Genomic DNA, 13,785 nt, shown 5'->3' on the forward strand with positions numbered 1-13,785 from the left:
ATAGGTGACTAGACGATTTTCCTTGTTTTGCAATTTAGATGACGTCATAAATTATTACAAATTATTTTAAAATTTAATTAGTAGTTTTTTTGATTATTTTGACATACCTTGGAAATTTTTATGTTTAAAAACACCCGAAACAAAATCTAATTTTGCTTTGATATAGAGTTTTTTTCATCTTTAGTGAGGGGGAGTCCGAACTGGGTTGACTAGTTAGGCAGCCTCGAGTAATCGGTGCCTATTCTGGTCTCTAAGAGACTTAATTCGATATTTTATGCTCATTGGCACGAAAACCTCTTAAGTTCTTGAAAAGAGTCTTCCTTGGGTTCACCAGTTAGGCAGCTTCGAGTAATCAGTGCCTATTCTGGTATCTAAGTGACTTAATGCGTGATTCTATGCTCATGCTACTTTCAGAAACGTCTTAAGTTCTCAAAAGTGGATTTGGTACGAGACTCTATGCTCATTGGCATAGTTTCGCACGCGTACTAAAGTCACACAATTTGTTTCCAGTGTCGTTCTGACTCTTGTTGTTTTGTGATGGTTGTGAAAACAGGCCAGGGTTGTGCGAAAGCCGACCGACTGACCGACTGACTGACAGGCCCAGTGAAAACAGGCCCGTGGTTGTGCAAAAGCCGACCAGACTTGACGGCCCAGTGAAAACAGGCCTTGAATTCTGTGAAAACGAATCCGCCTCGTAGTTTTGTTTTTGTTGTGGTATTGGTGGATAAGATAAGATAAATATATTAGATAAGATAAATATATTAGATAAGATAAATTAGGATAAGATATATTAGGATAAGATAAATATATTAGATAAGACTAACATGAGGACAGCCAGATTTTTTCAATGGCGGCTAAGCGTGTTTGTATTGCGGAAATTTTATGGTTTTTGTTAAATAATCAAGAAAATTTAAATGACGAGGGTTTTAAATTGGAAGTTGTAGAATTCTATACTAATGATGAAATACTTAATGGCAAAAAAATTTTATTAACTGAAATAGAAGGTTTAAAAAAAGATAAAATTAAGTTAATGGCTCGTGGTAATACCAAATATGATAAAGTTAGTGAACTTTTGGAACTTATTAAATTATGTTTTGATAATAATTTGATGGACCTGTTACCTACATTTACAATATATAATATATACCGAATACCTTTAAGACTAGCGAGAGATAATAGCAAAAATATTAATGATAATTTAATAAAATTAAATGATAAAATAGAGAAAAATAAACAATTGATTGTGCAATTAGCTAAACAATTGAATAATAGAAGCGATAGTGCACGAACGTGTAACACATGTGAACAACAAAGCAATAACGGTAAAAGTCGTTTGCAACGTATTGAAAGTGTAAACAGCGCAAGCCTTCTTTCAGGTGATAATGTTGACAACTGCGCTAGTAAAAAATCTTGGGCCGACAGAACCGCTAAACGCTACACGTCGCAAAGTGAGTCGTGTGATGAAATTATCGGCGACGATGGTTTTCAAGTGGTGAGAAGTAAGAAACGAAAAAAATCGTCAACCTCTCCACAACTGGCATCCCCAAAACCTGCGTCAAAACCAACTTCAAAACAAATGAAAACCTACGGTACTGGCATCAGCTGTCCATTGAAAGCGTCGAAAATAATAGAGGAAAAAATTCCCTATTATATCAGAAATGTCAGTACATGCAACAAAAATATAATTGAGGACCATCTGAAACAAAACAACATAGCTTTTCTACAATGCTTTCCTGTACTCCGTAAGAAAAATCCGGATGATCCTCTGGTAGAGAAAAATCAAACTACGGAATCGACGGCTTTCAAAATTATAATACCTTTGAATGAACGTGAGAAACTGGTTAATCCTGACATATGGCCCATGCACACGTTCTTGCGCGAGTGGGATTACAACATGTCAGCAAGTAAGAAGAAAGATGGAAACTTTCGGCCAACAACAATCAACATCAATCATGGAGGCAACAGCTGATAACTATCCATTAAACTCTGTTTTTAAAGATTATAAGTATTTTACATCTGAAATTATTATCAATAACTTAATCAAACCTCAATTACATTTAGTTCAAAACAATATATCGATTTTGCATATAAATGCGCGTAGCTTAGTTAATAAAATGTCAGCACTTAACATATTATCTGATCAATTTTATAACTTTTTTAATATTATTGTGATAAGTGAAACTTGGTTGAATGAAAATACGGCTGATTGCATAAACTTACCTGATTATAAATTTATATATAAAAATAGAGATGTTGGACAGGGTGGTGGAGTTGGTATATTTGTAAAAAGTGGTTTTGATTGCTCTGTTTGTGATGATAGTGTTCTTAATGATGAATATGTAGACATGTTATGCATAAATATAAAATCAAATTTTTTCTACAAGTCAACAAATGTGATTGCCTTGTATCGTCCGCCAGACATTAATTTTAATTATTTTTTAAATAAACTTGAACTGGTTTTGGGTGCGCTAAAGCCAACTCAACAATCTTATATTGTTGGCGACTTTAACACTGACTTGCTAAACGTAAACTCACAAAACATAATAATGTTTGAAAATTTATTGTCCTCTTATGGTTATATTCCGCTAATAGAATCTCCTACTCGTGTAACTCCTTCTACAGCGTCACTAATTGACAATATATTCACAAATTCGTCTGAATCTTTTAATAGTGGAGTAATCATCTCAGACTTCTCCGATCACTTTCTTATATACTCAATATCTAATAATCCAAATCTGCTAAACCGTTCTCATCAACTTCTTAATAAGCGAAATTTAAGTAAAAAAACTGTAAATCAAATTAAAACCCATCTTGCAGCAGCTGACTGGACTCCTTTAATGAATGATCGTAATCTCGATAATGCTTGCTTATCCTTCTACAACATAATTAATAACTCACTTGAACTGTTTGCTCCTTTCCAAACTTATAAACCTAGAAACAAAAAATCATGGATAACAATTGATATTTAAAAAATGTCGAATAAACAGTATAAATTGTACAAGAAATATCTACTTAATTCGACAACTGAAAATTTAAATAAATATAAACTGTTCAGAAACAAATTTACAACATTTAAACGACATAACGAAAATAAATATTTTAATAAAAAGTTCCTAGACGCCAAAAATGATGCAAAGAAAAAATGGAATATTATAAACAATATACTTAATAGAAAAAAGAATACATTTAGCATAAGTAGCATAAAAATTGATAATAATTTAATAGAAAATAAAAAAGAAATATGTGATGAATTTAACAACTACTACATCAACATTGCCAAAACTTTATTGGATAATCAAAATAAACCCAAACATTATCATGAGAAATTTAAAATTGCAAATTCAATATGTCAATCCATCTTTTTAAGACCAGTTGATGAAATAGAAATTTTAAATATAGTTAAAAATATGAAAAACAAAACAAGTATTTCTCAGGATAACTTAAGTAATTACTTAATCAAACAGATGATTAACGAAATAATAAAGCCTTTAACATACATATGCAAACTTTCTTTCTCACAGGGCTACTTTCCTCAATGCTTTAAGACCGCTAAAGTAATACCAGTTTACAAAAAAGGAGATCGGTTAGATATATCTAACTACCGCCCTGTTTCTCTTCTCTCGCCTATTTCAAAAATTATAGAACAATTGATGTGCCAGAGATTAAAATCTTTTATACAGTTTAAAAATATTATTCATGAAAGTCAGTATGGATTTCGAGCAGACCACTCAACGGAGCTTGCTATAGTAGAATTTTCGCAGAGAGTGATGGAAAAATTGAATGAAAAGATCTTCACACTAGGAATTTTTATAGATCTATCAAAGGCATTTGATCTAATAAACCATGAAAAACTGTTAAGAAAACTCTATTGATACGGTATAAGAGGAGTTGCATATAAATGGTTTTCCTCTTACCTTGGAGAAAGAAAACAATATGTCTCAATCGAAACCTATGAATCAGAAAGGCTCCAGATTAACTGCGGAGTCCCACAAGGCTCCATATTAGGACCAATACTTTTTACCTTATTTATAAATGATCTATGCCACATAACTACATCAGCTAAATTTTTATTATTTGCTGATGACACGACTATATACTTTCATACTAAAGAACCTAACAAAGATTTAAATTTTATCAACACTGAAATTCAATCCATCGCCAATTGGTTTACCTTTAATGATTTAATAATAAACTATACAAAGTGCACATATATGATATTTGGACCAAGAATACTAACCAATTGTATCACAGACTTAAATATACAAATCAATGGTAATCCCATACATCGATCGAGCTCAACAAAATTTTTAGGTATCTTCATCAACGATAACTTATCCTGGGACACGCACATTAATTTTATTTCCAAAAAAATAAATAAAACAATAGGTATATTATATAAAATTAAAAATAAAATAACAAAAAGTGTATTATTAGAATTATATTATACCCTTATTTACCCAAACCTAACGTATTGTAATTTGCTGTGGGGAAACAGTCCAAATTTACACTTGCAACATATTTCCGTTAGCCAAAACCGTTTCATTCGTCTCTTTTTCAATCTTCATCCTCGCTGCCATATTTCTAATTATTACAATATTTTACAAATTATGAATGTTAAAAATATCCACTTGTATACCTTAGCTCTTTTTATGTATAAATATGTACACTGTGAACTCCCGTTGTTTTTTAAACATTTCTTCAACTTAAGAAGCTCGATCCAAACTAAAGTATTAAGGAATGCATCAACTTTTTGTCCCAGTTATTCTAGATTGAAAATAATAAATAATAGCTTAAAAATTTCTGGTCCAAAAGTTTGGGATAAAATTATTAACACAGAAATTAAAAATATATGTCAAAAACATTTATTTAAAAACAAAGTCAAAAAATTTTTGATTGAGCCAAATACTTTTTTTTTAACTTGATATCAAAAAGGCAATCATATTTTGTATGTATGTGTGTGTGCGTGGGTGAGTGTGTGTGTCAGGTGTGTGTTGGGTGTGTTTGTGTTTGTATGTATCATAGTCACCTTTTCTTGAACAACATTTATTTACATTTATTATTTACTAGAACAAGAATTTCTTATCATTTGGCCAACTTATCATGTGTATACGGTTTTCATATGTTTCCATAAATGATATTTTTAATACGTAATTGTAGTAAATATACTTCATATTTAAATCATTATGAATTTTTATAGGTATGTATATATCTGTGTATTCGGGCAGCGTGTTTTAGGAATATGAATTATGTTGGGCTTGGTTGGGTCTGCCGGGTCGTTAACAATCTGTGAGATTCGATCAAGTTCGACGAAATATGTATGTGTGTGTGTGTGTGTGTGTCTGAGGGTGGGTATAGGTGCGTGAGTGCGTGTGTGTGTGTGTGTTTGTGTGTGAGCGGGAGTGTTTGCGTGAGAGTGTGTGTGGGTAAGTGTGCGTGAGTTTGTTTGGGTGAGTGTGCGTGTTTATGTGTGTGTGAGTGTGTCTATGTGTGTGAGTGTGTGCATGTGTATGTGTAGATATGTGTATATATGTATATAAATATTGTATTCTAGGAGCGTTAACCAGGGTACAGCGGGGGTGTATGTGGAGGGGCACATATCTATGTGTAAGATGTCCATTCACTAGGCTGTTCCCTGAGACATGTGGCTACGCCCTATATGTGTATGGTGTGTGGCCATATTTATTTATGTGTCTATTTATTTGAGTGTGTAAGTGAGCGTATGTTTGGTTTCCAGATCATTTCATTTCATCGATTCTGTATCTTCAGTTCGGTATAACAGTATTGTGATATGAATTGTAGTATGGTGCGTGTTTGTAAGTATGTGTGAGCGTGAGTTTATGTGTATGTATTTCATGACATTTCTGTTACATCTATAGTTAGAAATTTTAGTTAAGGGTGGCCTATCCACAAGTTTATCTTTTTTGGTCATCCTTCAAATCAAATAAATCAAATAAATAAATAAAAAATAAAAAGTAACAAGAAGACAGATGGAAAAGTGTTATTGAAAAGAAAGGGTTAAAAGTTAATATTGGTAAAACGAAAGTAATGGTGAGTGGGGAAGGTGGGGAGCGAGTGATAAGTAAAATAGACCCATGTGGGGTATGTGACAGGAGAGTGAAGGCTAACTCGGTATTGTGTATAGGATGTCAGAAATGGGTGTATAAGAGATGTAGTGGTGTGAGGGGGCACTGAAAAAGGTGGAAGGCACGTTCAAATGTAAGAAATGTGTTCATGGTGTGATTAATAGGACGGACGCATGGACGGGGTTGAGTGGTGGTATTGAAAGAGTGGAAAGCTTCGTTTACTTAGGGGATAAGCTGAACGCGGATGGAGGATGTTTGAGCGCAGTTACGGCTAGAGTTCGTGTGGGATGGATGAAATTTAGGGAACTGGGTGGGGTATTGTGTGGAAGGAAATGGTCAGTGAAGATGAAAGGGAGGGTATATAAAGCATGTGTGAGAGCAGCGATGGTATATGGTGGTGAAACTTGGGTGTTGAGGAGAGAGAAAGAAAGTGTACTGCAGAGGGCTGAAAGAGCTATGGTGAGGATGATGTGTGGGGTTAAAGTGAAGGATAGGAGGAGTAGTACAGAGCTGATGTCGATGATGGGACTGAATGAGGGCATTGTGACATTGATAAGGAGATCGAGATTGCGGTGGTATGGACATGTGTTGAAAAGGGATGAAAGGGTCGGGATTAGGCAAGCGTTGGAGTTCGAGGTTGAAGGAGTGGTAGGAAGGGGTCGTCCGCGATTGGGATGGAGAGAGCAGGTGGAGAAGGACAGGGTGAAAGCGGGGTGGCGTGATACTGAGGCGAGTGACAGATGTGGATGGCGTCGAGGGGTATTTCGGCTTCATCATAGGTAGCCAAACGGCAACCCCCGATCTCGGGGAAAATGTCGTCTAAACGTGTGTGTTGTTGTAACAAAGTAACAAGAAGAAGAAGAGTAGAATCATCAAGAAAAGGTAAGTTTTTTATTCTACGTAGATGAAAGTAAGAACTTCTAGCATCACTATTAATCTCTGAAAAGAAAGAGTCATACAAGAATCAAAGATAGAGCCTAGACTACGAAACTTGTGAGAAACATCAAGAGTTTTAGTATCAGGTAAGATAATAGGAGGACTAGTAATAGAGTTTTTAGATTTATTAAAACAAATTAATTCAAATTTAGAAGGAATAAGTTTAAGACACATAGAGTCAGACCAAGCGATAATTGAAGAAAGACATAGATTATGAAGAACACTATTGAGATTAGACGGAGAAAAAGAAGAATAAATATAAGTATCATCAGCATATAGCTGACTAGTAAAAGAAAAGTTATTAATAATACGTGGTAGTTCAGAAGTATAGAGTATAAATAGAAGAAGGCCAAGGATAGAAACCTGAGGTACCCCGAAAGAATCAGTGATATTAAAAGAAATATCTAGCAGCTTCAAGAGAATAATATATATACATATAAAAAGTCTTAATATATATATATATAGTGTTTTCGATTTTCTCCGTATTTTTCTAAAGTTTCATAGGATATTATAGAGTGTTCGACTTAATTTTGATTTCGTTTTATAGTATAAATTTAGAAGAATAAGAGGATATAAATTTTGCTCAGTTGGTTGTTTGCAATTTAATTTTGTTTTATTTTTCACTATTTTTTGGTTTAAATTTTGAATTCGCGGTAATAAGGTTAAAGTTGTAAACAATAAAGGATAGTTTATAGAAGTTGCACTGTTTTGAAAGTTGAAGTGTTTTGCTGTTTTTTATTTTTTGTTTTTTTTCTTGTGTGTTTATTCTTGCGGACTGCTAACTTTCTAAAGACATTTGAAATATAATTTTATAAGTTGACTTGCAAACATTCTTTTTGAAATAATAATGTCGATCAAAGGATGTCAATGTGCTAGAAATATGGAAGATAAAGACGCAATTCAGTGCTTTCAATGTCAACTTGCTTTTCACCAAGACTGTGTCGGAATAAGTAAATCAGCTTTCAAGGTTATCAGTTCCGTGTCCAATATTAAGTGGTATTGTGATGAATGCATGAAACTACTTCCTGATGTAAAGTAATTAAATAAAGCTGTGCGTGATAGCAATGATGCGCTCAACACTAAAATTGACAAAATTGATAAATCGAACAATTTGTTGAGGAGCGAACTTGAAGCTATCAAAAGTTTAATTCAGAGAAATGTTGATGGGGCGGAAAGATTCGGTGGCACAGATTTGAGTACCGAGCTGTGTAACCTTAAAAACGATTTGAACAAAAGTTTTGCTGATGCTGTCCGATGCGAAGTGAAGAAAAATATTGAACTAGTTAATGATGAGGTAAAAAGTGTTCAAAAAACTTTAACCAATGCAAATGACATGAAAGAAAGAGAGAATAACATAATGATGTTCAATTTGCAAGAAACTGATGATGATAAAGATAGAGTCAAAGGAATTATTAAAAAGTTATCCAGTGAAGTCAAGGATCAGGATATTAAAAGAATTGTTAGACTGGGTCCAAAAGCTGAAACTAAAATTAGACCGGTGCTGATTGAAATGAGGAGTTGTGCAATTAAAGATTTAGTCTTAAAAAATTCCTTTAAATTAAAAACTATGCATGAAGATCTTGATAAAGTATGGATCAGTCATGATTTAACAGTTGATCAGCGTGCCGAGTTAAAAAAACTAATTGATGAAGCCAAATCAAGAAAAATCTCGTGCCCGGGTTTTTTATTCAAGGTGAGGGGAACGGTGGGAAGGTGGCGGATCGTCAAACTCAGAGAGCATCGGTGAAGTGATTTCTGGTGAAGGTATTGCTGATGATGCTGGTGGTGGAAGTTTGTTCAGCTGTGGTGATTATGATAGTTGTGGTTGTGGTATTTGCAGTGGTGGAGATGGTTGTGGTGGTAATGTTAACGGTGGTGGTAATGATGGTGGTATTTGCGGTGGCGGAGATGGTTGTAATGGCAACGATAAAAGTGGTAGTAATGATCCTGAAGTTACCAAAAAAGACACAGAACTAAAACTGCAATTAGGTTTGTTGAACATTAGGTCAATTATGAATAAGATCAAAACTGTTCGCGATTTATTTTCTAATAATTTTGATATTTTTGTTGTTACGGAATCCTGGCATGGGTCGTCCGATAATTTATCACTTAGACTCACTCTACCACCTGATTTTGTGTTCATAGATTTTTTGAGGCCGGCCGACCCTAACCATGGTGGAATAATTGTATTTTTTAAAAATTATTTTAAATTTTATAGAATTCCGCTGCCTTTATTTAAGACGTTTGAGGCTATAGTTGTGAAATTTTATCGTCCTGGGTCTTCTATTCCATCACCATTGTTTTTTGATGAGTTATTATCATCTGTTTTTGATCAAATATTGCTTTTAGCAAATTATGTTATTTTTATTGGAGATGTGAATATTCATGTTGAACTTTTGAACGACCCTAATGCATTGAAATTGTTTGAAATTTTTGATTTATATCAATTGATAAATAGAATAAATGAACCAATCCACGTTCATGGTGGAACATTAGATTTAATTGCCTCTAGTTCTGACCTTCCCTCACAATATCCTCGACAAAATTTTATCTAAAAATCACAATAATAACCATTCAAATGATTTCTCCCCCAATGATTTTATGACATTTTTTGTCAATAAAATCAATAATATTCGTAGCACGACTATAGAAAATACTAACAAACCAATCCAGTTTGAGTATGTCTCTAGGGTCGTCTTACCTGAAGCAATTGTTAATCTTTCAAATTTTCAAATGTGCACGCTAGATGAATTGCTAAAATAGTTTGTGACTCCCCTGGCAGTTCTTGTTTTCTTGATCTGATTCCAACATACATATTTAAAAAATTTATAGATCTTTTTTTGCCATTTTTGACATTTTTTGTCAACCAATGTTTATCAACTAGCAGTTTTCCCAACCCTTTGAAACATGCTATTGTAACCCCACTTCTAAAAAAATCAAATTTGGACGACAACGTTTTATCAAATTACCGTCCTATCTCTAATCTTTCATTCATTTTTAAAGTCATTGAACGAGTTGTTATCAAACAATTGTTACAGTATTTAAACAAAAACAATTTGTTGCCAAAGAATCAATCCGGCTATCGTCAATATTTTTCCACAGAAACTGCACTCATTGATATTTTCTCCCAACTGTTCTCTTCAGTTGACAGTCAATGCGTTTCTTTTTTAGCATTACTTGATATGAGTGCTGCATTTGATTGTGTCGATCATACTCGTCTCATGTATAAACTCTCCACAAATTTTTTTCTCTCTGATTCAGTCTTATCGTGGTTCGCTTCCTATCTTTTAGGCCTCACCCAGCAGGTTTCTTACAACAACACCCTCTCTGACATAAACAAACTATCGTTTGGTGTCCCCCAGGGATCTGTGTTGGGACCTCTGTTGTTTCTTATGTACACTGCTGATGTTTTTGATATCATTCAAAAATATGAGTTCAGCTCCCACGCCTTTGCTGATGATATTCAGTTATTGGTTTCTTGTCCTGTTGATTCGATTGATGCTTCTCTGAATGAACTGACTGACTGTCTCATCGAAATTGGATCTTGGACGAGTATGAATCAGTTAAAGTTAAATCAATCTAAAACACAAATATTACCGGTTGGTTCTTGGCAGCAGCTGTCGAAGGTCAAAATTTCATCGATCAGTGTCGGCAATGACATCATTGAATTTTCCACATCTGTCCGTAGTCTTGGAGTTATTATTGACTCAAACTTAAAGATGGATTTACATATTAATAATTTAGTGAGGGTCTGCTCCAACCAACTCCGTTTATTACGCAATGTCAAAAAATCACTAAACACGTCTGTTCTTCAAAGCTTGGTTTCCTCTTTCGTCTTTTCTAGACTAGACTACTGCAATGGCCTTTTTTATGATGTCACCAAAAGGTCTTTTTCAAAGCTTCAGTCAATACAGAATCGTGCGGCCAAGCTGGTTTTGGGTGGTTCGTGGTTCGATCATGCTACGCCTATTTTGAATAGGTTGCACTGGTTGAGGGTTGAAAAACGTGTTTCCTTCAAGTTGGCAGTTTTGATGTTTAAATGTGTCAATAATACAGCACCTCCCTACCTCATCGATAGATTGGAATCATACAAATCTCATTTTTCACAATATTCCTTCCGATCAACCGAGCGCAATTTATTTTTTATCCCGACCACAAAGTTGGTGACGGGTTCCCGCAACTTTGCGGTTCTTGGCCCGATTGTTTGGAATGGTTTACCTCCATACTTACGTGACCCTAACCTATCATATTTACAATTTCGAAGTCAACTTAAAACTTATTTATTTGCACAATGAATGTCCGTCTTATTTGTCTATGATTTAGTAGCGCTTTTGAGATTCAACAATAAAAAAGCGCTGTATATAAATTTCCGTAATAATATATATATATATATATATATATATATATATATATATATATATATATATATATATATATATATATATATATCCATGTTCATAGCTATGGAACGTTGTATCAAGTACATAATATATATATATATATATATATATATATATATATATAGAACTGTGTTTATTTATATATATACAATAAAAATAAAGAATAAAGTGTGCATTGACGTTAGTTAACTTGGTAGTATAAAGATGAAGACCTTATAGTATGGCACCCAGCCAAGCTAGCCTTCACAAATCTGAAGAAACTAAAAAGTAGTTTAATTAAGCTGCTATCAAAAAATACATATATATATATTTTTAGTTAGAATTTTTCAAACGATTTTCATTATAAGGAACAACTTATAGTCGAAACATGAATTTTCCGATTTGAAAGTTAAGTAAAGCCAAGAGTATAATTTTTTTAAAACTCTTTTATATAGTTTTCATAGCCTCTTAGAACTTTTATGTCCTTTTTGATAAAACGCTCCATGGCCATGAATCTGTTAAATGGTAATGTAGATAAATAGGAAAAGAACATTTTTACAAAAGTTAAGAAAAGTTAAAAAATAAATATTCAAAGAGTAGACATCTGAAATGAAGTATTAAGTGAATTAGTTACTCTAAGTACCTATATAGTCATGATCATCCTGTCTAAATTTCGTGTTAGGTATCTAACTACTTTTCAAAAAATCAAAAACTGAAAGTACACTTTAATATCCTTCTTATCTGCTGTCTTCTCACGCAAACTAAATCAACACACAAACATTAAACAAACACTAAATATCCAAATAAATCAAAAATGAAGCTTAATTATTCAACTTCTATTTTTAAAAATTTCTATTTTCCTCATTGTATAATTAATTATACTTTCACTAATGCCATCTTCAATAGATCAAATGCCTCTTATTATTTTATTATTATTGCGTTTCAAGCTTATTGATTCGGTGCGTAACATTTCTGCTGGTTGTCAGTCTTTTAGTTGTTGTTGCTCCTTTGCTGTCTTCTTTTTCACGTCCCATTCTTTCTCACTTTTTATTTTTGAACATAGGTTTTTCATCGAACCTTCGTGTCAATATTTTAACTTTCGTGTATGAAATAATTGTTTGATTGTTTCTGCTGGATATTGATACATTCCAAAACTTGTATAGGACTAAATCATTTTTTTACGTTCGTTTTTGAATACCTTATATATATTTTTTAATACAGCTTATATAAAATTTAAAAATAAGCACTTTTACTTTTGTAAACCTTTTTTCAAAATTTTATACATTTAAAACATTTGTTGCACGTTTGAAAAAAATCTCAAGACAAAATTTTCGAAATTTTCAAATGTTGAATGTTGTTGTTGGCCGTTGAACCAAGCAATACAAATTTTTTAATTGATTGACCAGGATTAGTTTTAAATAAAGTTCCTAAATTTAATTTTGGCACAAAATTTGAATGTTTTGTTGTTTTTTACTAGTTTTAGCACTACCAGTTTTTTCATTTGACAACACGTGACAACTTTGAATATTCAAAAGTTTTGATAAAGCTCCATTTTAGGGGTTTTATCTAGAACCCACATATCAGGAGATATTATCGAAGACATTAATAACAAGAAATTGTAAAATTTATCGTACAGTTTATTTATTTGAATAAAAATTATTTATCAATCGGAATGTTAAAAAACGCCACAAGGAAATAAAATGATGATTTATTCCTTTGCCGACCAGTAGTCCATTATTTAAAATTATTTGAATTTGTTTCTTTAATATATACATACAACTAAATTAAATTTCATCAAGATCCGAAAACTCTTTCAGCACTGTTTTCCTGAACGTGATTAAAAATTTCATATCATTAACTTACAAAATTCCAATTCATTCAAAAGGGTTTCTTTTTCTTTTTTTAGTATTTCAACCTTTTCACCAACAAGCTGTAATTCAAATATATTTTCGACGTGTTCATCAATTGTTTCTGCATCTTTCACATCCTCAAGAACCGAAAAACAATCATTCCAGGTTTTAATTTGCTTGTCGTTATAATTTAACTTTTGAAACTTTTATAAGTTTTTTAAAAAAAATGTTAAAACTATTTATTAATTTCTCTATTTAAAACTTATTAAATAAATTTTTTTGCAAAATCAAGTCAATGAGGATATTTTCGACACGGAAATGGATGTAGCAAAGTTGTCATTGAAAACCTTCCAACAGCAACAAATCCTGAATTCTGACTTGATAAAAACTTAAACCGGTTTAATAAAAAAATGTTTAAATTTTATTTTAAGTGCTGCCAATTTAAACTTAAAAATAAATATTGAAAAATTAAAAAGCATAAATACAAAATTTTAGCATATATTATTACGTAAGCTAATATTAAAAATAAGATTTTAA

At 32.6% G+C, this 13,785-nt stretch overlaps 2 protein-coding genes across 2 annotated transcripts; both read left to right on the forward strand.

Moving 5' to 3' along the window:
* Positions 1-847: 847 nt before the first annotated feature.
* On the forward strand, positions 848-1,969 carry HELRODRAFT_171601 (hypothetical protein; the record flags this gene model as incomplete). Its single annotated transcript, XM_009018310.1, has 1 exon — positions 848-1,969. One exon carries the CDS (start codon positions 848-850, stop codon positions 1,967-1,969), a length of 1,122 nt encoding a protein of 373 aa, XP_009016558.1.
* A 5,897-nt stretch (positions 1,970-7,866) lies between these two features.
* HELRODRAFT_171602 (hypothetical protein) lies at positions 7,867-8,766 on the forward strand (the record flags this gene model as incomplete). The annotated part of the gene is made up of 2 exons (XM_009018311.1): positions 7,867-8,054; positions 8,139-8,766. 2 exons carry the CDS (start codon positions 7,867-7,869, stop codon positions 8,764-8,766), a joined length of 816 nt encoding a protein of 271 aa, XP_009016559.1.
* Positions 8,767-13,785: the final 5,019 nt, after the last annotated feature.

The sequence above is a fragment of the Helobdella robusta genome (assembly GCF_000326865.2).
Source record: "Helobdella robusta unplaced genomic scaffold HELROscaffold_21, whole genome shotgun sequence".
Taxonomy (NCBI): domain Eukaryota; kingdom Metazoa; phylum Annelida; class Clitellata; order Rhynchobdellida; family Glossiphoniidae; genus Helobdella; species Helobdella robusta.